Source organism: Neophocaena asiaeorientalis, unplaced genomic scaffold (assembly GCF_003031525.2).
Source record: "Neophocaena asiaeorientalis asiaeorientalis breed wild unplaced genomic scaffold, Neophocaena_asiaeorientalis_V1.1 scaffold190, whole genome shotgun sequence".
NCBI lineage: Eukaryota > Metazoa > Chordata > Mammalia > Artiodactyla > Phocoenidae > Neophocaena > Neophocaena asiaeorientalis.
Genome location: NW_020175017.1, coordinates 4,495,689 through 4,520,531, shown reverse-complemented (window position 1 = coordinate 4,520,531; position 24,843 = coordinate 4,495,689). Strand labels below are relative to the sequence as shown.

At 36.2% G+C, this 24,843-nt stretch overlaps 1 protein-coding gene across 3 annotated transcripts; it reads left to right on the top strand.

The window, feature by feature from the left end:
• The first annotated feature begins 4,109 nt into the window (after positions 1-4,109).
• Positions 4,110-23,996, top strand: GEMIN2 (gem nuclear organelle associated protein 2). Of its 3 annotated transcripts, none has more exons than XM_024762081.1 (10): positions 4,110-4,312; positions 4,718-4,802; positions 6,193-6,282; positions 6,549-6,608; positions 9,396-9,509; positions 11,185-11,229; positions 12,384-12,452; positions 15,516-15,626; positions 17,343-17,401; positions 23,576-23,996. In XM_024762081.1, exons 1-10 carry the CDS (start codon positions 4,110-4,112, stop codon positions 23,613-23,615), a joined length of 876 nt encoding a protein of 291 aa, XP_024617849.1. In that variant the 3' UTR covers positions 23,616-23,996. The 3 variants fall into 3 exon arrangements, with proteins under 3 accessions (XP_024617849.1, XP_024617850.1, XP_024617851.1); XM_024762082.1 differs by having other exon boundaries at positions 4,167-4,303; XM_024762083.1 differs by lacking the exon at positions 11,185-11,229 and having other exon boundaries at positions 4,167-4,312.
• Positions 23,997-24,843: the final 847 nt, after the last annotated feature.

Sequence of the window (24,843 nt, the reverse complement as noted above, 5' to 3'; positions counted from 1 at the left end):
GTTCATTTAATTGAACTAAACAAATGAAAGCCTATGATCTGCTCTCAAACCATTTATAGCTAAAGAAACAAAACATGGTTATCTACTAACGGTTTTTTCCTTTTCTTTTTATCTAATGTTTTTTTGATTTGTAAAGAACATAAGAATTATTAAAACCACGTAGCAAAGAAGGGAACTCCTACTTTAAAAGGAAGGAGCTAGATTTGTATTTTTACTTTAAAAGAGGAGTAAAGTTTTGGGTTTTGTGTTCCATAACTAAACTAGACTTCACCTTAATTTTCTGGCATCAGTGAGCTTTGTTGGATCTGGACTCCAAAGCCTAAGAACAGCATTCTCAGACAGAGATAAAGAGACTGACTCTGCTCATGCCCAGAGGGTGTGACCCAAGACCTGGATCCCCTTGCATCTAACTTAATTGCCTCTCTCTAATCTACAACGAGTGGGTCATAAAGCCTCTCATTTGTGCTGAGCTGTATCTTGTGGAGCATAGTAAGTTTTAGAGCAATGGTTCATAAGTCTGACCACCCAAGATAGAATCTCAGCTCCATCTACTTCTTACTTGTATGACCTGGGCATGGTATGTAACATTTTCTGAGCCAGTTTCTTCATCTGAAAATAAAGATAACAATCATACTTACCACTTAGAATAACAACACATTGTGAGGACTGAATGTGATAATCTATATAAAACATTTGGCCCCATATAGCCCAAAGAAAGAAAAAAGCATCTTCTGAGAGCCTGAAATTGGCCTGGCGCTATCAGTTGGCTCCAGCTGTTGTTAGGAGCTGCCCGGGCACTCACAGCCAGGCCACACTATTCTTTTGTTGAACCTAAACCATATCACAGTACACCAACATCAGACAAGGACACTCAGGAACCCTGAAGGATCATGACCAAAACAAGACCACTCTGTAATCGTGTCTCTGAAGTCTGACAAATGCAAGAAGATTGTCCAAACCACAAAATGACCGAATACCTCCCTAACCTGGCTAATATGAGTGACTGCTGCTTCTTTACCAATTACACCATTAGCTTCCCTTCTTTCTTCTACTTTCTAGATAAGAGTGATTAAAATACCTAATCACAGAATTTGTCAAGTGTTCAGATGAGCTGAAGAGAGAACTCAGCTCCCAGGTGTCAGAGGAGCCAATCAAAGCAACAATGAGCCAAAATGAATGCAAAAGTGAAGCCCGTAATCACTTACTGTGATTGCATAAGCAAGAGTCTAAACCTGGTGAAAGCACAGACTCCCCCTGTTCCATTACCCCCATGGAATGGCATGACTGGTTGAGGGTCATCTCACTGTTGAGGGGGTCCCAAACAAAAGACTCCTGCAGATTTATGGAACTGGGGGTGGGGATGGGGGCAGCCTTAGGAGTGGAAAACTACTGAGTACTTACTCAGAGAGGTGACGTTTCCCATGAAGGAGACCTCCAAGTGGAAACACCTGAGCTAGGAATGCAGCAGTGCATTAGAATGCCTGGCTAGGGAGGGCTGTTGTTGACTGCAATTCCCTTCAGAGACTGCAGTGCATTGAATGGGAGCATCAAGTCTGGTGTGGAGAGGGCAGGTTTCCCTGTGAAGCCTGCCAGGTAAAGCCTTTGTAACTGGCGTATAATCAGGCCTAAAAAAAAATCACACACAGGTTTTTAACCAGGAGCTGGACTCCTCAGAATTATCCCCATTTCTTGACAGCAAAGCTCCACTGTCCCCAGATCACCTAATAAAGCCCAATGCTTACCACAGTGCCTGACACATAATAGAAAACTGATAAACATTAATTGGATGACTGAATTTATTAAAGTTCAACGGCATAAAGAGGCAAGTTAAATTTTAGACTGTAGCCAAGGAGAAAAGAACTGACAAAGTATGGTAATGTAGGAGAAATTCTAGGGTAGTAAATCTTAAAGAATAGAGAGGGAAAAGATTAAATGGATGGACTAAGTTATGTTTCTCACTTGGAATGCTTCTTAAAAATCTCAGTTTCAGAGTCCTACAACCAATAAACAGACTCAAACTCTGGAGGAAGAGAGTTATAGGACACAGGAGTCTGTATTTTAAATAATTTCTTCCAGATAATTCTTATATACACAAACATTTGAAAATAACTGAGCTGCTTAAAGGGATATAAAATACAGGGACAAATTTTGCATTTAGCTCTGTAATTTTGACTTAGCAGATGCCATCATCGTCAATAAACAGCCATTGAGCTCTGTTCTCATAACCTTCATACTACTCCTACAGCCAACCACCAATGTGAGAAACACTGAAACAGAAAAGTCTTTCCACTGTAAACTGAGAAGTGACTGGAAATCTTTGAAAACGGGGCACCGGAAGCAGTTTGGTATCTTAGGAATAGTTCTTCCTAGAAAGAGGCTAAATGAAATGGTTATTATAGTTTTAGAAGTTCAGCTTTCTAAAAATTAAGTTTTTTTCAGAATAACTTCATCAACCAAATAGTTTCTTCTCAACTGTCCCATATCTCACTGAAACATTCAAAACTACTTAGTGCAATTTCCAATTTATAACCATATTTAAAATGTGTTCCAATGTTCATTCCTTAATTCTTTTAAGTCAGATTAGTTTTAAAGAGTAGAAAGTAACCTTTATAAATTTTTACTTTCCTTTCTCTTGAATGAATTTATTCCTGTGTATTTAAATTTTTAGCACCATTTCAGAATCACTGATGTACTTTATAACTCACATTTTCTTTTGAAAAACAATTTTCTTAATATTTCCCAGGACAACCTTTGTTCCATTCTGCTATTCCTCCCCTTGTTCCCTTCATCCCTGTGTAGTTCTGCCACGCACTTATACATGAAGTCCAGTATTAAGAATTGTTCCCTTGTGGTTGGTCTACTAGGTTCTTTTCTCCAGAAAAATGGGGATAAATTGCTAATAAGCTAGTTTAAAAAAAATGTATTTGTAGGAAAATCCAGAAATGACACAGTTTACTTTTTCTAATTTGTTCCATTTGTTCTTAATCATTACCAAAACGTTTGGTGACAGAAGCATTTCTCCATATTTCTTATAAGTTTGTTTCTCCCAAAATCAGTAAAATTTTTAACCAAATAATTTTCTAGTTTGACTGCAGCCAAACAGTTTCTTTCCAAGTCTCCCAATTGTTTAGTTACCATTCAAAAGCACTAATTCTTTAGCTCTTAACCTAAGGACTGTCCTTAGTTTGTCTCCAATTTAGAAAGTTACATTCTGGTTTTGAAATCAATTGCTTGCAAGCTAAAGACAGTGCTTTAAGAAAAAGAAGAAAAAAAGCCTGAAAAACAAACAAACCTTAGAAAACAAGTCAATTGTATTCACTCACAGCTTGTTTAGAAAAACAGATATAGTACTTTGATTGTTTCTTGCAATTTGTGACCCAGCACAAGTTAACTTAATCCATTTCTGCCTTGTTTCCTCACCTGCAAAATGGAAATAAAGTACCCCCTCACAAGATTGGCCCTAAGATTAATAATGATAACTTCTAGGTGTTGGCATTAACTTTATTCTTTGCATTATCTAAGGAAAGAGATATTTCTGAAAAAGTGAATAAAAGTAATATTCACTTCAGATAAATATAAAGTGATCTTTGGCGCAGCCAAGCACAAGAAATTCCTCTGGGAAATTAATTTTACATTCATTTGGCGTCAGATAAATCTGGGTTGGAAATGGTTTTCCTTTTTCGGAGAAAGTTACGATTGTAGTACTTAACCCCTCTTTCGGTCGATTTCCTCCCCTACAAAACCTGGATAATACCACTTACGTCAAAAGGTTGTAAAACTTAAATGAGGAAATGCATGTGATGCATCTACCAGCGGTTTAAGAATTTAGAGCTCAATAAATGATAATCACAGTAACCTGGTCATTAATTTAAAAAACATTTAAAGTTCCCTCACTACTAGGGATGCATAAAAGTTAATAACCCTCAGTCTTAGAAGAGTATAGAGCGTAATACCCAGAAAAACTTCCGAACTACTTTTACTAGGAACCAGCCTCGCAGTCTTCATTACTCCACCGGAGCCTTAACCTTACAACAATCAGCAGGTTCGCTCATGCGCAGTTACGCCCCCAAGCCCAGCCTCTTGCTCAGCTCCGCGCCAAAGGTGACAACATGTGCGCCTGCGCTGTGACCCAGACCTGGCGCATGCGCTGGGTGGGACAGGTCGCATTGAAAACTATGGCGTGGGTACCGGCGGAGTCTGCAGTGGAAGAGTTGATGCCCCGGCTGTTGCCAGTGGAGCCCTGCGACTTGACAGACAGTTTTGATCCCAACGTACCTCCGAGGACTCCCCAAGAATACCTAAGGCGGGTCCAGTGAGTGATTTGACCCTGTGCGGGTGGGCTGGTTGTCCTTCCGCCCCTGGGCACAGCGCCCAGTGCCCCGCTTGACCCTTAAGTGTGATAAAGCCCCACCTCTGTTCCCGTCCCCCATCCACTGTCGGAACAGCATTCCTTGATTACGTCTTTGCGTGAGCGAGTTTCTATGAGTTTAATTTTGTTAAACCTGATTACTTGTGACAATATAGGTGCTCTTAGATTTTTTTCCACATAAGAAATTTTGCTTTCAGTCAACATAATTTCAGAAATACATTGTTTAGTACCTCGATTGCAATTCTGAACTTTTTTTCTGATTTTATAATGAACCATAGAAGTGGATCGCTTGCTTTACTACACATGAACAATAGTAATCACGTTTTTGTACTTATTTCTTATTTGTAGGATCGAAGCAGCTCACTGTCCAGATGTTGTGGTAGCTCAAATTGACCCAAAGAAGTTGAAAAGGAAGCAAAGTGTGAATGTTTCTGTGAGTTTTATTACCCGTCAGGGGATTTTTTTTCCCTCCCACAAATTAAAAGACCAAGGCTCTCCTATAGTGTCAGACAGTTATCAGTTACGATGTAGGTAAGATTTGACTACTCCGTACTAAGTTGTACTTTTCCCCCCAAACGGACAGCTGGCATTTACTGCCTCCAGAGAGGCTTTCAGTAACCCTGGCATTCGTGGAGATTTGCTCATAATACTTCAGGAATATGATCCAATCCTAAAGGAGTCTTTCAATAGGTTACTTATGCTATCCTTTACTTTTAAGGTACCTTTTTCCAGTTCATAATTATTATCAGGCTGATCTTTAATCTTAGTGTAGTTTGCATGTTTTGAATTGGACTGGGTTTTGTTTTTAAAAAAACAGAAACCCAAATATCACACTTTTCTACCTACTTGCCCACTGTGAACCTTTTCATTCATTTATTTATCCAACACATATTTTACTAAACAACAATATTGTGCCAGGCACTAGGAATACAACAGAGGATGAGACAGAAAATGTCCCTACCCTTGTAGAGTTTACATTCTCCTGAGGAAGACAGTAAAAAAAAAACCAAAATAATTACATACTGCGACCATTGTTGTGAAAAAAAGTAACATATAATGACCAATAAGTAACTGGGAGAACTACTTTAGATAGAGTAGCCACAGAAGGTCTGTTTTAGGAGGTGCTATTTAACCAAAGGTAGGAGAGCAGCAGTTTTTAAATTGTGGTAATTCCTTTTTCTTTTATGTTCTAAGTAATTCCTTTATCTGATGTTTATAATCAGGAGATTTAAATTCAGACACTGTAACGTCTCATATAATTCCTTTTCAGAAGTTTTTAGTTGATGGAAGATGATATCTTGTATACCTGGCTTTTAAAAAGTGACCACATTAAGTTTTATTTCAAGGCAGTATGTGATCAGTTGTGACCTCTGTGCTGTTTTGGAAGGTAGAAGTAGCCCTTATAAAGTCAAGCATCTGAAATTATTTGAGTACATTCTGCTCATACCAAAATTCTTTATTTGGTTTATATCTCTCTTTGTTTCAAACTGTTTTGCTATTATATTCAGTAGAAAGGTAGGACTAGATTATATCTTCGAGTCTCATGTCATGTGGATTTCTTAGAAACTCCAACTATAAACCATTCCAGATTGCTTTTACTAAAGTGACTATATAAGAGTCTTTTCCTAATGTTTTAAACTCAGACGTAAATAGTAAAGTGAGTTGCCTCCTTTTTTACATCTGCAAAAAATACTGTCTTTCTTGTATCGTCTTATTTGCTTTATTATTCACTTTTCATCTTGATTCTGCTTTTACTTTGCAGAGGTATGAGATTCTAGTTATAACACTAACATTGATTCTAACATTTATGAACTGATCTCTAGCTTTCAGGATGCCAACCTGCTCCTGAAGGATATTCCCCCACTCTTCAGTGGCAACAGCAGCAAGTGGCACAGTTTTCAACTGTTCGGCAGGTAGGTGTACTTTAATCATTTAATCAAATTAAACCCCTCCCTCCCTCGGACTTACTTCTGTTCTTAGACTGTAGTTGGAAAAATTGGGGTTTCTAGTGTATAAAGATAATATTCATGAATCAATTACCAAATTATTATAATCATTAGACATAATACAGTTGAACATATTTTCCAAGTTTTAGAATTGTTAGAATGTTGTGCAGCAATTGTTTTCTTTTGAGTTATCCATTCTTTGAAGATCATTTGTCTACCTTATCTTCCTTTAGAGTGTGAACAGACATAGAAGTCACTGGAAATCACAGCAGTTGGATAGTAATGTGACCATGGTATGTAAGTTTCTCTGTTTAGATTGTACAGTGTATAACTAATATAGTCCATATTTACTTCCAGTTCTTAAAGATTCACTTGTTTAATCCATATTATTTTCATTCTCTCCCATCTATCATTAATAGTAACAGTTCCATTATCTTAATAGCCTGAAAAGGATAGAGTCAGTAAGGCAAGTTATTTTTATGACAGTTTTAAGCTACATCTTGAGAGACTTTGGATTGGTCTTTACAAGTTTTTAAAGGTTCTTCTAGACATTTGCTTTTTAGGAAATTGAATGCATTTTCGGCATTTACAAAAAGATTGAATAAAGGCTTGTTGGGATTTTCCTCACGAGGTAATGGTGCCAGTATCAGTGAGTGACATTTTAGTAAAGCTGGTCATGCTTACTGGAAAGTAGTATTTCTTACTTTATCCTAGATATAATTTTAAGCTTTTTAGTAAATATGCTATATATGGACTACTGGATAAAAAAGGGTGTTGGGGAAGAGGTGGATACATTGTTCCAGGACAATCCTTTTTTTTTTTTTTTTTTTTTTTTTGTCCCCGGGCTAGGGACTGTAATTGATGCTAGTATGAGGATAAAACTGTAAGGTAGGCACAAAGCCAATATAATCAACAGTTAAAAGAAAGTGTGCTGGGCTGATACATGAGCAGGAAAACCTTTTTTTTTTTTTTTTTTTTTTTTTCTGGTACGCGGGCCTCTCACTGTTGTGGCCTCTCCCATTGCGGAGCACAGGCTCTGGACGCGCAGGCCCAGCGACCATGGCTCACGGGCCCAGCCGCTCTGCGGCATGTGGGATCTTCCCGGACTGGGGCACGAACCCGTGTCCCCTGCATCAGCAGGTGGATTCTGAACCACTGCGCAACCAGGGAAGCCCCAGGACAGTCCTTTTAACCTTTTAGGGAGTCTTAGTTTTCCTGAGAATCAAATGAAAGGTATTTATTTTCAGAGGGAAAAAATGTACCTATGCATACAATTTTGCTCACAGTTTCAGGTGGTTCATAGATTTCAGATTTTAGAAGCTTCTTCTAGGCAGTGCTTCCTGACATCTTTTACGCGATGACACATTGGGATAAATGGAGGAGGCTGCTCCCATAGCCTAAACTACCAGCTGAAAGCTAAGATATTCAGTGTAACCTCTCTATATGCTTCTGTATACCAGTTGGAAGCTCTGCTCTAGGAAAAGTGTGGTAGACACTAACATCACTTGCCCAAGATCATTTAACTCATAAAAGGTATAACTGAGATTCAGACTGAACTTTGTCTGACTCTAAAGCCTTTCACTGTGCTGTGAGGCCTCCTAGTAAGAAGAGAGAGAGGGCAGTAGGTAGGTAGATAATATTTTTTCTTGCTCAGTCTAAGGACTTTTGGGTACATACTTACTAATTCAAAAAGAAGCTCATTAGTAACATTATGACAAAATAATTTTGTCAAGAAAGAAATGACTGAACATAATTGATTCAATAAATGAAGATCATCCATCAAAACAGTAGACTATTACATAGCAATAACATATGTTCATCATGGCAGATGTAAACATTATGTAAATAATAAAATGAATTTTTAAAGCATGCTCTGATAGCAACTATGTAAATATGAACATTGATTGATCAATTGATCCAATCATTTATTAAGCACCCACAATATTTAATAATTAGGATTTTCAATGCTACCTGGAGCAGAAACAGTCTCTGACCAGTGGAGTGATGGGAAAAGATAAATTGTTCCAGGACAATGGGTTTTTATGTTTTAGGGGTCTCATATTCATTCTGAGAATCTAATGAAAGTGGTTTATCCTCGGGGTGGGGGAAAAGCTGCACATATATGTAAAATAATTTGCAAGGTGATGTGCCCAGATAAACCTATTGTTCTGTTAACTGAATCACTTTGCTGTACACCTGAAACTAACACAATATTGTAAATTAACTATACTTAAATAAATAAATAAATACATTTTTTAGGAAAAAGAATTTTTAATTGTTCTGTTAAGGTAGCCATATTGAACTGAATGGTCCTACTTTTTTTCATCTGACAATGTAGAATAAATCTACTCGTTCTTTAATTGGACAGCCCTTTCAGTATGTGGGGTATGTAATCATGTCTCCTTCCACGGGATGAACATCCTTCATTCTTATAAGCATTCTTAGTGTATTTTTTTTCCATACCAATTTCCATCTTTATCACCCTCCTTTGAACACATTCTTGCTTGTCAGTGTTCATTAAAGTATGATCCAAACTAAACATGTCCCATCTATGGTGTGACCACTTGGGTGCTGTATTGGTTTGCTAGGGCTGCCATAACAAAACACCACAGACTGGGTGGCTTAACAAACAGTAATTTATTTTCTCACTGCTTTGTGGGCTAGAAGTCTAAGATCAAGGTGTCAGTGGGTCTCTCTCAAGGCCTCTCTCTTTGGCTTGCAGGTGGCTGTCTCCTTGCTGTGCCCTCACGTGGTCTTCTGTATGCACGCCCATCCCTGATGTCTCTGTGTCCAGACTTCCTCTTCTTACAGGGATGCTGGCCAGATTGGCTTCGGACCCACCCTAACCACCTCATTTTAACTTAATCTCTGCTATAAAGGCCCAGTCTCCTAATAATCCCATTCTGGAGATTAGGGCTTCAACATACAGATTTTGGGGGCACACGGTTCAGTCCATAACAGGCACTATATCTTTGTGTTGAGGTGGTGGGAATATGGAGGAATCCTCACTTCTTTTTTCACTGCTCAGTATAAAAAAAATATACATAGGAGTAAGTAAGTTGTTTTCTCTTTTCTTTTAGCCAAAATCTGAAGATGAAGAAGGCTGGAAAAAATTTTGTCTGGGTGAGAGGTTATATGCTGAAGGGGCTGTTGGACCAGCTGCAAGTGAAAGTCCTGGAATCGATTATGTACAAGTAGGTGATAATGTGGCTAAACAAACAGAAAAAGGTCATAATTTTGGTTCATGTTTTAGTATAAAGACTCAGCAAACTACAACCTGGGGCAAATCGAGTCTGCAGATTTTTTTTGTATAGTCATGAGCTAAACATAAAAACATAATGGTTTTTATGTTTTTAAAAGGTTGTTAAAAATAAATAAATAAATAATATGTGACTGAGACAGTGTGTACCCTGCAAAGCCTAAAATACTTTCTGGCTCTCTACAGAAAATATTTGCCAGTATTTTCTCTTAGTTTATTGTATTTTTGACTTAAAAATTGGCAGCCTAGTTTCTAAAACAATGCATGTTTTAGCTGTTTAATAATTTTGTGAGTTAGGATTTTTTTTTTTTTAATGATTAGACGTGGGTCAAACAATGAGTTATGAGTAGTCAGGGAAACAAAGGAAAACATATGACACAATAAGGTATTTAAAAATGCTTAGTAAATTGCATATTCTGGAGGTAAAATGCTGAGGGTATATTTAAATTTCACATGGCTTTATTTTAATCATAAATTATGTGGCCAGCTGCTTCTTGTCCTTCAGGATTCACCTGCCCTCAAGTTTGCAGATGTTCTTATGGAACCCACTGCACACATCTGCATTACTGGTAACTCCCTATACTATGTTGTTCTGTTCTGTTGAGTAGGTATTTATTGTTTTCTATGTGGTACTACATTGTGTTTTTCCCATTTAAAATTAGTTTATCCTGCAAATGTAAAACCTCCAAAAATCACTAAAAAAGACCAAGACCCCAGTTTAAAAAAGAAAAGGCAATGGATATAAAGAGACATCTCACAAGAAGGAAATACAAATTGTTCTTATATGAGAAGATTCCCAAACTCACTTATAATAAAAATATTGCTTGTAACTCCACTGAGCTGGCATTTTTCAGATAACATACTGGTAAAGAAAGTTTGACACACTGTATTAACAAGGGCTGGGAAAACGGGTCCTCTTACACATGGTGGTGGGAGTGTAAACAGATTCAGATCTCTGAGGGAGCTAATTTAACACTATTTCTTATACAATATATGTTCTTTTGTATAATATCCCTAACGTATGTTACATTTCCAAATGTTTCAATTTTACAAAGAATTAATATATATTTATTTAGTTTGTTATTACAAAATACATACAAGTGAAATATATACCACATGAAAGAACCATTTAAGGACACAAGAGTTTAATGCATGTCCTCTTAAATTTCTCACAGGTCAGTACTGTTTTCATAATCAAGGCTCCCAACATTAAACTCCAAAGTACTTTTTAATTGAAGCAGATTAGGTTTGAAAGAACTCATTCAAGTGCCCTTAATTCCTGAAAATGTTAGCTTTAGCTAAAGATTTTAAGTGTGTACAACATATTAATATCATAGTATCATTTTTTTCAATTTCATGCTTTAACATCCTAATTACTAAAATCATTATTTTAAAATTTACATATTCAAATATCAAGACATTATTTTCTTGGGCATTACCAACATAATAGTTCATGGAATGTTTTATTGTAATGGACAATGAAAGAATTTACTTTTATCTATTTTTTGTTTTTAAAAAACAGGGTGTTGAGAAATTCACCAGTTTGAAAAAAATGTACCCCCTGCCTCCATAATACCATTTAGTAAATTTCAGTCTCATTTTTCTTTCAGATTGGTTTTCCTCCCTTGCTTAGTATTGTTAGCAGAATGAATCAGGTAAAATCTAATAAGAATTTATGCATTCTTTTGTTTGCAATGTTTGTTAAGGTATTTGAATACATTTACTGAATATTTACAGTATGCAAGACCCTGTCCTAAACTCTTTAACAGTTCTTATTTAATCTTCACTACAACCCTATATGGGAAATTATTATTAATATCCTTTTTTAAATAGAGGAGGAAACAAAATTGGAGATTAAGTTACTTGCAGTTGGTTTTTCAGCAAGTTTTAATGGCAACACTAGAATTCAATCCCAGGTTGATCTAATTTCAGGACTCATGCTCTTGATCATGGTGCTAAAATATTCACATGTATACATTTCAGTTATAAGTCTTAGATTCTGGGGTTTGAAATAAATACTAAGGTTAGATTGCTATTTCTAGTTCCAGATGTCCTACACACTTCATTAAGAATGAAATTTGAATTTCTTGGATCAAAAGGGGAGAAATATGGATTTTGGTTCTTCAGTCTTTCAGAACTAGGAACTCTGTTATCCATTTAAAGAGCAAATAAAAACTTTGATTGTTTTGCATTCACATAGCATTGGGTACCCTTGGAAGATAACAGTCATACTCTGTTGTAAATCATATACTGGCTGACAGTTTTACTTACTTGATCATTTACACTAAGGTACTGTAGGAGTTATACTAAATTTGTTGAGAGTGATTTTTGTAAGTGTCCATCTATATTTGCGTAAGCCCGCGAATATTTTCAACAGTTTGATAATTCTATCTATATAGCTTAAAACTGATCTTTCTCTAGCTAACTTAGTCTTTAGATTTGTACTCTGCTTTAATGAAAATAAGCTGAAGGTATTTATGCAAAGGTTTTTTTTTTAAGAGTATGTGGAATTTTTTTTTTAAGTAGTTCCGAACTAAATTAGTAGTTACAAACTAAATCCTAGGATTTAAACCAAGGTATTGATAATTGAAAGTATATAAGAATATTTGTCTACAAAGCCTCTTCTCACTGAGTGTGCCATCTAATCAAATTACTAAATAGAGTCACAGGTTTCTCTGGAAGCCTAAAGAATGAGGCCATTTTAAACATAAGAGTTGCTTTCTAACTGAACTTAATGAAACTCAGGTTGAACTTGTTAGTGTTGTATTACCAATACTGTTCTTTCATCTCTTTCCCCCCTCCTTTTTAGGCAACAGTAACTAGTGTCTTGGAATATCTGAGTAATTGGTTTGGAGAAAGAGACTTTACTCCAGAATTGGTAATACTGCATTTTTTTCTTTTCATAATGCAGACAAAATTTATATACTTATATATAAGATATGGCTTTACATTATTTATATATATGTCATATACATACAACTATATGTGTAATGCAAGCAATGGTTGTTTGCAGTAAAATAAGGAAATTACACTAGAATGTAAATCAACATACTACTTCCTTCATTGAGATAGTCTTGCATTGGGGAAAAAAAGTCAACTAAATAGTTGATTTATATCCTGGGAGAAGCTGCTTATCTTGTCACAGATCAGTAACAAACAGACTGGCCAGTCTGCAGACCCCATTTCAAATAACACTGACCTAAAGAACTTTGAAATGCATTTTCTAAAATGGCTTTGAAATCCAGTTCACAAAAGCATATCAGAAATACCAATAATGGCAAATATACGTGCCAGGCATTGTTCTAAGGATTTTATATATAATAACTCCTTGAATCCTTTGATAACCTATGAGCTGTTATTTCCATTTTACAGATGAGGAAACTGGAGCACATGGGAATTCAGTAACTTGCTTGAGGTCACACCGATTATAGCTGGCAGAACTGAGACTCATGCCCTGGCAGTCAGGCTATACTCTCAACAACTGTGCTGTATTACCCCTCTATTTTATTGCTTTACACTCACAGCTTACTTTTCCCCTTCAAAATTGGGTAAATTTGGTAGACATTATATAAATGAATTACCCACTTAATCCTCTAATAAGAAATTTTATTATCCTTTGGAGTTATAATTTAAAAAACAAATATTTTTCACAATTGAGGATATTTGCAAAAGAGTGTATCTGAGGCTCCAAAACTTCCTGTCAAAATAGATGATATAATATTTGCCCTCCAGAAGCTTATAGTCTGCTGGGAGAGACAGATAAAGCAACATTACAGTACAGTGTATAAGTCTCCCAGCCTGCTATTCAGCCAGGTGGCTTAGATAAGTCTCTTCCATAAGTGTAATGATTATATTCTTTATCACTGGATTTTCATTTTTTATTTTTATATTTTCATTCTTTTAAATCTCTACCATATAACATGTAATTTTGAAGGGGAAAAAAATCCATGCTTAAATCACTGTTTCGATTGAGTGGTCAGACATGTCTTTTACATAGTTGTTACTAATGTATATATTCTGTTTTTTTAGCTCACATTTCACATATATATTTCTATATGATAATGTAATTCACATAATTGCCGTTGTCTAAATGTCTGTGGTTTACTTTGATTCTCATTATTGACCATTTGGATTCTTCCTTATATTTTACAATCATGACTAAATTATAAACATTTGTACTGATTTTCTTTTTTATTATTTCTCAGGATATTTCTAGAATAGAATTATTGGATCAAGGTTTTGTAAACTTTTGTTACATCCTGCTTGCTTTACAGAAGAATTGAACCCGTATATAATGACATCAGCAATGGATCCTTAAATTTCTCTTCCCTACAACCCTACTTTAAGTTGAACCTTATGAAATTACCCTTTTTGTAGGTTAAAAACATTTGATTTTCAACAATTCCATATGGTTCAAGCTATCACTTTATAATTTGTTTTGGTTTTTCAAATTTAGTAAATAAGTAGTAGTACTTCAAAGTAAATATAATTTATGTTTCTTTCGTTATCAGTGAAGCAAAACTTTTTCCATGGGTTTATATATTAGCTACATCTTCAATAGATAACTTGGCTCATATTCTTAGGCTACTTTTTCATTGGAATCTAGATATTGAGCTTTAAATTCTATATCAGTTCTTCCTGTCTGATAGCAGCGACCTTTTAGCAGTATTATTTATCTGACGTATTTTCCTTCTCTTCCTTTAGTCTTTATTTTTTTAACTCTATTGTAAGATTTTTGGAACTTTCTTTTTTTAGCTTTTAAAGATTACCCACTCAAGAGGTGATAATTTTGGCTTTTCCTGTTAATTTAATGAAAATGTATTACCGAAAAGTGTGGCTATATTTGCCAGAGGAACCATTAAAGTGTTTCTGAACCAGTGATAGCTGATTTACTAAATTTTAATCTGATTAATCCTTTGAGTTTTATTTTGAGTAATCTGTCTTTTAAATCAACAGTGTTCAATTCCTCTAAGTAACCATACCATTAGAACTCTAGTACTGAGAATACCAATGTTTAAAAAAAAACCTTGTGTCACAGGAAGTTTGCTTATCATAAACTAGCAAAAAGAAAAAGGGACCTTTTAATTATTTCTTGGGATTACTTGTCTAATATTTTTTGAGAAATACCACCTTATTTTGCCGACTAAGTGTGATGTTATTAAAGAAGGTTTTCAGCTATTTAGTTTTGCTTTTATTTTTTAGTATTGTCACAGTGTGCTCACTGACTTTGAGAAAAGGAATCTTTTGGTATAGATACATCTTAGACATCAGTAGAGATTTAGGCACCTTCTAAGTGTAGAGGCCATTTGAATACCTGAATGCCAGCTTTATATTGTAAATTTATCCCAGAAAGTTTGAGTCAAGTTTAAATGTATACCAGCTTTTTTCATGTAGAAGAGAGTCCCACTCACTCTTTATAAAAGAAACCTGGATGTGAATCTTTTTTTTAATGTTATTTTATTTTTTTTATTAATTTTTATTGGAGTATAGTTGCTTTACAATATTGTGTTAGTTTTTTGGATTTCCTTCCCATTTACGTCACCACAGAGCATTGAGTAGAGTTCCCTGTGCTATACAGTAGGTTCTCATTATCTGTTTTATACATAGTATCAATAGTATATATATATATATATGTCAATCCCAATCTTCCAATTTATCCCACCCACCCCCAGATGTCAATCTTTTTGTTTAAGAAAAAGTCTTATTGATTTAGGGTTGCTTAAGGAGCTAACTTAGTGTGTTACACAAATTGCTATTTAAACTTTGTTCTAATATTCTTCAGGTTTCCCCTAAAGTGATGTGTTGCTCAGAATAAACTCAGTCATATATACTGCTGGTGGAAACATAATTTGATATGACCTTTCTGAGGTACAATTCAGTGATTATAAGTTAAATTTATGGTGCAGTTTGCTTACTTATTACTTTTTAAAATTCTATATAGGGAAGATGGCTTTATGCTTTATTGGCTTGTCTTGGAAAACCTTTATTACCGGAGGCTCATTCACTGATTCGGCAGCTTGCAAGAAGGTGCTCTGAAGTGAGGCTTTTAGTGGTAAGTTCAAACTTAATATTTCAAATCAGAAGCACTCACCAATTTATGTGGTGGTAAAGAACGATTTCAATGAAACAGGAAAACATGGAGTATTTGATTAGTCAGGATTAGATTTAGTTACATAATAGAAGAGTCCAAAATAACAGTAGCTTAAATAAAATGTAAGTGCTTTTCTCAGACAAAGGGAGTCTGAAGGTAGGCAGATTAGATCTAAGGTGGCAGCGCCCCAGGCCTTTGAGTTCTGCCACATGTGACTTCCATCCGCAAGCTCACCTCATAATCCAGGATGGCTGCTGGAGCTTCAGCCATTTTATTTCACTATAGGAAGCTGGAAGGAAGAGAAGAAGGTCATCCCCTCCAAAGAGCCTTCCCAGAGGTTCTACAAACACATCTGGCCAAAATAGCTCATTGGCCAGAATTTAGTCACATGGCCATAAGGAACTATGGGAAATGTTTAGTTGGGTGACAGTGTGCCCAGCTAAAAATGAGATTCATTTGCTAAATAATAAGGGGAGTCAAGAAGCCAGAGTGGTCAACTAACAGTCTGGCATAATAATTGTTTTGAATTTCTCCAATCAGACCCTTCCTCTAACTCATACCTGCAGCACTACAATATAAATTAATTTGATGCCAGACTAAGTCCACTTCTGATTTTTTTTTATTCCTTTTTACTCCTCCACAAAATGTATACTTGTTCATTGACTACTCCAAAATATTTTCATTAAATATCCATGATATGGCACAAACTAACTTATATGGCCTGTACTCTGAGCAAAATGTACTTGTCACTCATTAAATATTCCCTAAGCTGTGTTCCTAGACTTTACTCCCTCTCCAGAAGTGCCTTTTCACTCTCTTCTAATCTGCATCTATATACCATTTACTTTTCACAGTCTGGCTCATATCCTATCACTTTCTGTGATACTTTCCCTAATCCTCACAATTAAAAATAATCTCTTCAATGATCTGTTTTTCCAGTATGCTTTGTATCTTTTTTATGACACTTAACATATTTTTCCTTTAATTAAAGCTGATATGGATATTTCCTCTTCTGTGCTATCAGCAGGAAGTATGTCTTATTCATCTTGTTAAGTTCTTGGCATATAAAGGAATTGAATATGCTGACATCATTGGAGTGTGTCCCAAGTTTGAATAATGTATGACATGTCTGTTATAACATTACTCAGTGAGTTATTGTGACTATTCCTTGAAATGTATAAAAATAAATTTCATACTCTGTAAGAATACCTTCCATGTGTCTTAGGTCTGTCATTTTAACAGATATTTAAAGTGAACTTTATAAAATGTATAGTTCATGAACTACTTCCATCGTAATTGAGAACTCTGTTCTGGAATATTTTCTTTGAAGTATTTTTATATAATTTTTTTCCCTTCGTGCCCAGTTAGGACACAGGGTTTTTTTGCTCCTTTACTTGGAACCAGGAAGAAGATCTCTCCCAAGTTACCCTCCTTAGAGCCCTCAACTCTTATTTCTTTTCAGGACCTATTCAGGACCTTTCTTTAAAAGATGATCTTAGATGTTTCCCAAGGAATCATTAACTCTACAGTTTCTCCTTTTTCTTTGACATTTTCTATTTCCCTGTGATTATTTCTATCCTCTAATAAAATGCTCATGTTTTCCATCTTGAAACTTGTTTCAAAAATATTAAGGGATAACAGACTACATTTTAAACTTTTTCTTTTTCTTTTTTTTAGGACAGCAAAGATGATGAGAGGGTTCCTGCTTTGAATTTGTTAATCTGCTTGGTTAGCAGGTAAGTAATCCTTGGCTTCTTGCTTTATGATAGCATTATTAATGGTGGTAGAGAGTATTGTTTCCATTTTACAATGAGGAAGTTGAGGTATAAGGAAACAGTATTGTGTTTTCACAATTCCCTTTATTTCTGGTTTTTTTCTATAAATAATGCTGCATTGAAGATCCTTGTACATACAGCTCTATATTTTCCAAAGGATAAATTCCTAGAAATAAGTTAAAGGGCTTGCATGTACTTCTTTTTTTTTTTTTTAATTTTTATTTATTTATTCATTTTTGGCTGTGTTGGGTCTTCATTGCTGCACGAGGGCTTTCTCTAGTTGCGGCAAGGGGGGGCTACTCTTTGTTGTGGAGCATGGGCTCTAGGCGCACGGGCTTCAGTAGTTGCGGCACACGGGCTCAGTTGTTGTCGCTTGCGGGCTCTAGAGCGCAGGCTCAGTAGTTGTGGCACATGGGCCTAGTTGCTCCACCACATGTGGGATCCTCCAAGAACAGAGCTCGAACCCGTGTGCCCTGCATTGGCAGGCAGATTCTTAACCACTGTGCCACCAGGGAAGTCCCAAGGGCTTGCATGTATTTCTAAAACTGATATATTTATTGCCAGTTTGCCTTCCAGAAAGATCATACCACTCTGTTCCCACTAAAGTGTCAATGAGAGTGCCCGTTTCCTGTTCAGCACTAGGCGTTTTCAGTTGATATAAATATTTCCATTCTGATAATAAAAATACAAATTATTTTTATTTGCTTTTGTGTGATTATCAGTAAGGGTAGAATATGTTTTATTGCAGTTTTTTTTAATTGCTACTGTCCTTTGTTCATTTTCAGTCAGGGCATGTTTTTATTTAGTATACATTTGATTTTATTGCTTACATTAAAATTTCACCTGGAATTTATTTGAAAATATCTTCATATTCTAAATTCTTGTGTGTGTGTGTATATATACACACACATTTATTTTAGGTCTCTTTCTGGACTTTATATTTTTCTTCATGGGTCAGTGTTTTTATTCCAATACCAATAACTTTTCAAAGCTTTATAGTATTTTTAATATAGGGAGGGTAAGTAATCCTATGTTCATTTTTCCCTCCCCCAGACAAGATACTTTTTTTAGAGTGTACACACATTCAGCATGTTTCCTGCTTCTTAAGGTGGGCTTGTATTGCTATAAACTTCCCCCTTAGAACTGCTTTTCAGCATGTAATTTCTTTGTCTACAGTAATTATGCTAATGATGATAAATAACACTTACTTGGCAATTTGTGCCAGGCATTTTTCTTAGTGCTTCAAAATAGGAACTCATTTAATCCTTAAAAGGTAGGTACTATTATCAGTTTACAGATGAGGAAACCATGGCAGAGGGAGGTTAAATTACTTTCTTACCATCACAGAACTAGTAAATGGCAGAGCTAAGATCCAAACTCCAGAACTAAGCCCTTAACTATGCTGATCACAAACAAAATTAATACCTACCTCACCTGTTGGTAGTAAGAATTAAATGAGAGGATGCCCTAGGCACAAATATACTGTATCTCTAATTCTTAAACCAACTCAGGGTTTTTTTTCCTTTACATATGGGACACCAGTTCATAAAGATTAAGTATCGATAATTGATGGTTCAGTAAGCTAGTACTTAATGGAACCAGAAACTTAAATATATCATCTGACTGATATTTTATAATATACAATTATGAGAGAAGAAATGTCCAAGTGTATTGGGTCATGATTTTTTTTTTTCCCCTCAGAAAGTTAGGTAAAAATGGAAAAATTCTAGGACAGAAAAGTTCTAGGACAGTTCTGTAGACTTCACTTAGGAAAACTTATAGAAGGTTATAGCAAGCTTGGAAAAAAGATAACATAGGCCTCGACTCTGCAGTAACAGCTTCAATGTAAGTATCTGTCATTGTTATGACAGAAAACCCAAGAGGGTGTTTTACTGTTGGTTTTGTTTGTTTGGGTATCTTTAAGGCAAGAACTGCTAATTCATAGAAATACTTCGTTATGTGAGTGGGATCCCATTCAAAAAGGATCCAGTAACTGTTAGCTGCCTTAATTGTTTTACCAATGGTAATTATTTTTTAAAGCTTCTTATTATGGAGTTGTTTAAACCATAAAAATGTTGTAGAGTAAACCCCCAAGATAAATCCATAACCCAGCTTCAACTGTTTTGTGATTGTATTTTAAACAAATCTCGGACATGTCATTTCTCCTGTTTTAGTGTATCTAACTGATAAGGGCTTTTAAAACACATGACTGTAGTATTTGTATCACAAATTTATTGAATAACTAATAAATTTCAGAATAACTCCATAGTATTGTCTGATGTCCAGTCCATGTTTCATGTTCCCTAATTGTCCCAAGAATGTCTTTTTACATTCGAATTGTTCAAATCAGGATCCAAGTGCAATGCACTCATTACATTTGTCTAATATGTCTCTTAAGTATCCCCATCAACCTCTTGGGTTTTTCTTGCCATTTTCTTGTTGAAGAAACCGTGTCCTTTGACTTGTAAAATTTCCCACATTTTGGTTTTGACAGCTAACTTCATGATGGTATTTAATGGTTCATCTATCCTCCATACTGGTAGGTAGGTCTAGAGGCTTGATTATATGTAATGTGTATGTTTGTTTGTTTGACAAGACTATGTGTGCTACTGTGTCACATCAGGAAGCATATAATGTCTAGTTGTCCCACTTTTAGTGGTGATAAAGTTGACCATCGCATTCAGGTAAAGGGATATTGCAGTCAATATTCTTTTTGATGCTCAAATTGTTCCATCTTTGGACAGTGGGAGCCCCTCAGATCAATTCCTATGCTTTTTGTTATATAACCTTAGTGGTCTTTTTTATTTTACGGCTTTCTTCCTTTCTAGTATGCCAAAATGACTCAGATGTATCTTGGACACTTGGCTCCAGATCTGGAATCAGTCTTTTCTTTTCTCCTGGGAGTGCTGGTTCCTGTTTTAAAGTAGAAAATGGTGTCTAGAGTCCACAATTTGGACATTAGGGAAGCTAGTTGTTATTCATTTGGTCATTGCATTTAGACTGAACAGAGCTAGGAAGTTATGTAGTTTTTAGAAAGAGAAAAATAAAATCATGAGTTCAAATTAATATTTCAGTTCTAAGTTAAGACTACTTGATTTTTTTTTTTTTTGGCGGTACACGGGCCTCTCACTGTTGTGGCCTCTCCTGTTGCGGAGCACAGGCTCCGGATGCGCAGGCTCAGTGGCCATGGCTCATGGGCCTAGCCACTCCATGGCTCATGGGCCTAGCCACTCCACGGCATGTGGGATCTTCCTGGGCTGGGGCACAAACCCGTGTCCCCTGCATCGGCAGGCGGACTCTGAACCACTGCGCCACCAGGGAATACAGGCTCCGGATGCGCAGGTTCAGTGGCCATGGCTCACGGGCCCAGCCGCTCCACGGCATGTGGGAGCTTCCTGGGCTGGGGCACAAACCCGTGTCCCCTGCATCGGCAGGCGGACTCTGAACCACTGCGCCACCAGGGAAGCCCGACTACTTGATTTTTATTTAATGTTTTATTTCTGTTCTTCTATGCTCAAAATTCTGGTTTCTAATAATATTAACATAATTTTTGGCTTTATCCTGTAATAGTCACATAATAGTTTCAGAATAATACTAACAATATTACTGATAATAAAACTATTGAAATCAGTTTAAGAATTCTTTTTTTCTTGGTTGCTTTACAATGTTGTGTTAGTTTCTATTGTACAACAAAATGAATCGGCTATATGTGTGTGTGTATATATATATATATCTCCCCTCTTTTTTTTGGATTTCCTTTCCATTTAGGTCACCACAGAGCACTGAGTAGAGTTCCCTGTGCTATACAGTAGGTTCTCATTAGTTATCTATTTTATACATAGTATCAATAGTGTATATATATGAATCCCAATCTCCCAGTTCATCCCACCCCCCTTTCCCCCTTGGTATCCATACGTTTGTTCTCTACGTCTGTGTCTCTATTTCTGCTTTGTAAATAAGATCATCTATACCCATTTTTTCAGATTCCACATATATGCATCAATATATGATATTTGTTTTTCTGACTTCACTCTGTACACTTAAAAAATTCTTTGCAGTTCTGTTTGTCACTGGTATGTCTCACTAGGGATATCAGAACATCATGTTTAAGATCACTTGAAATTATTCTCCTCTGTGTGGTTTTGCCACCAACCTAGTATAGGAGAAGGTTCATTTGGTCATTTTCTGTTTTTATTTAATCTTTTATAATTTCATAAAATATTTACATTGTTCCAAAGTTAAAATTATAATTCAAGGTACATTTTGGAGCATTTTAGAATCCACCTTTATCCTCTGTAGCGTCTTTTCTCCCTTCTGTAGTTATCCATTTTATTGTTAATTTTTGATTTATCCTTCCATTCACTGTTCCTTTAAAAAATATAAGCAAATATATATAAATATATCTGCATTTCTGCACATGCTTACAAAACATAACATACTAAGCATTCCATTCTGTACCTTTGTTTCTTCACTTAATAGATCCTGGAAGTCACATGGTAGCAGTGCAGATATTTCCCTCATTTTTTTTTTTGTTTTTTATAAAAGCCTCATAGTCTTCCACTGTGTAGATGTATCCTAGTTCATTCAGTCAGTCCATTTATTGATGAATATTTGGGTTGTTTGTGGTCTTTTACTATTACAAGTAGTGCTGCAGTTAATATTGTTAAGTATACATTAATTTTTTTTTAATTGGAGTATAGTTGATTTACAATGTTGTGTTAGTTTCTGGTGTACAACAGCATGATTCAGTTATCCATATATATATTCTTTTTCAGATTTTTTTCCCCTATAGTTTATTACAGGATATTGAATATAGTTCACAGTGCTATACAGTAGGACCTTGTTTATCTATGTTGTATATAGTAGTTGGTATCTGCTAATCCCAAACTCCTAGTTTATTCTCCCCCGCCTTTCCTCTTTGGTAGCTATGTTTGTTTTCTGTATTTGTGAGTCTGTTTCTGTTTTGTAAATAAGTTCATTTGTATCATTTTTTTATAATTAATTTATTTATTATTTTTGGCTGCGTTGGGTCTTCATTGCTGTGCACGGGCTTTTCTCTAGCTGCGGCGAGCGGGGACTACTCTTCGTTGCAGTGCGCAGGCTTCTCATTGCAGTGGCTTCTCTTGTTGCAGAGCATGGGCTCTAGGTGTGCGGGCTTCAGTAGTTGTGGCTCATGGGCTCTAGAACACAGGCTCTGTAGCTGTGGCGCATGGGCTTAGTTGCTCTGCGTCATGTGGGATCTTCCCGGACCAGGGCTCAAACCCGTGTCCCCTGCATTGGCAGGTGGATTCTTAACCACTGTGCCACCAGGGAAGCCCTGTATCATTTTTTAGATTCCACATATAAGTGATATCATATGGTATTTGTCTTTCTCTGTCTGACTTCACCTAGTATGATGATCTCTAGGTACATCCATGTTGCTGTGAATGGCAATATTTCATTCTTTTTTATGGCTAATATTCCATTTGTGTGTGTGTGTGTGTGTGTGTGTGTGTGTGTGTGTGTGTGTACACGACATCTTCTTTATCCATTCATCTGTTGATGGACATTTAGCTTGCTTCCATGTCTTGGTTATTGTAAATAGTGCTGCTATGAACACTGGGGTATGTGTATCTTTTCAAATTAGAGTCTTCTCTGGATATGTGCCCAGGAGCAGGATTGCTAGATCATATGGTAATTCTATTTTTAGTTTTTAAAGAAACCTCCATACTGTTTTCCGTAGTGGCTGCACCAATTTACATTCCCACCAACGCTGAAGGAGGGTTCCCTTTTCTCCACACCCTCTCCAGCATTTGTTATTTGTAGACTTTTTGATGATGGTTATTCTGATCGGTGTGAGGTGATACCACATTGTAGTTGTGATTTGCATTTCTCTAATAATTAACAATGTTGAGCATCTTTTCATGTGTCTTTTGGCCATCAGTATGTATTCTTTGGAGAAATGTCTATATAGGTTTTCTGCTCATGTTTTGATTGGGTTGTTTGTTTTTTTGTTATTGACTTGTATGAACTGTTTGTATGTTTTGGAAATTAAACCCTTGTTGGTCATATCATTTGCAAATATTTTCTCCCACTCCATAGGTTTTTTGTTTTGCTTATCGTTTCCTTTGCTGTGTAAATTCTGTTTTTCACCAGGTACTTTGACCAACGTGACTTAGCTGATGAGCCATCCTGATAATAGCCGATCTCTCAGGGATAGAAGATATTTGTAATGAAGACAGCCCGAGTCTGAGGAAGTGCAATGCCAGTTCAAGTACTGATTGCATCACATCTTCAGCACTATGTGAAGTGTCTTTATCTTAACCTGTGCAACTCAAGTTGATATTCAGAAGATAGATTGTGTGGGTATGAGTATCTGAGGTATCTTTGAAAGATGTTACCCAGTTTTTGCTGAACAGTTTAAATAGTTTTCTGTAATCACATGCTTTTAAAACAAATTGAATGATTTATTGGTGAAGCATCCTGCACAGAAACTGTATGACAAAATTGTACAGAGGTCGTTGGTGCTGTTTCATTGTTTATTCACATATACACGTATAAAATTTTATTGAAAATGTGTTTTGGTTACTAAATTTCGTTTGACTATTTAACAAAACAAAAGACAATGGATAAATGTCCTTAGTATTAGAATTAAGATAATCTAGATTATATGGCACGTGTATTCATAGTCAGCAACAAAATTAGTCTAACATTTTCCCTTTAAGCTCTATACTTTTATTTTTAAATGCTTTCTTTTTTTTTTTTTTATAAATTTTTTGTTTATTTTTGGCTGCGTTGGGTCTTCATTGCTGCACGTGGGCTTTCTCTAGTTGCGGCGAGCGGGGGCTACTCTTCATTGTGGTGCGCAGGCTTCTCATTGCAGTGGCTTCTTTTGTTGTGGAGCACAGGCTCTAGGCATGCAGGCTTCAGTAGTTGTGGCTCGCGGGCTCTAGAGTGTGGGCTAAGTAGTTGTGGCGCATGGGCTTAGTTGCTCCACTGTATGTGGGATCTTCCCGGACCAGGGCTTGAACCCCTGTCCCCTGCATAGGCAGGCGGATTCTTAACCACTGCACCACCAGGGAAGCCCCTAAATGTTTTCTTGTATAAACAAAACTTTTTCTTTACAAGTAATTTTCAGTAGTACCCTAAAAGGTTGACTGTTTTAATTTTCCTGTCACATCTTTTATTCATATCACTTACAATTTATCTATTCCTTTCTTTTTTTTTTTTTTGGCTGCATTGGGTTTTCATTGTTGCGTGCAGGCTTTCTCTAGTTGTGGCGAGCGGGAGCTACTCTTCCCTGTGGTGCCCAGGCTTCTCGTTGCAATGGCTTCTCTTGTTGCGGAGCATGGGCTCTAGATGCACAGCTTCAGTAGTTGCAGTACACAGGCTCAGTAGTTGAGGCACATGGGCCCTAGAGCGCG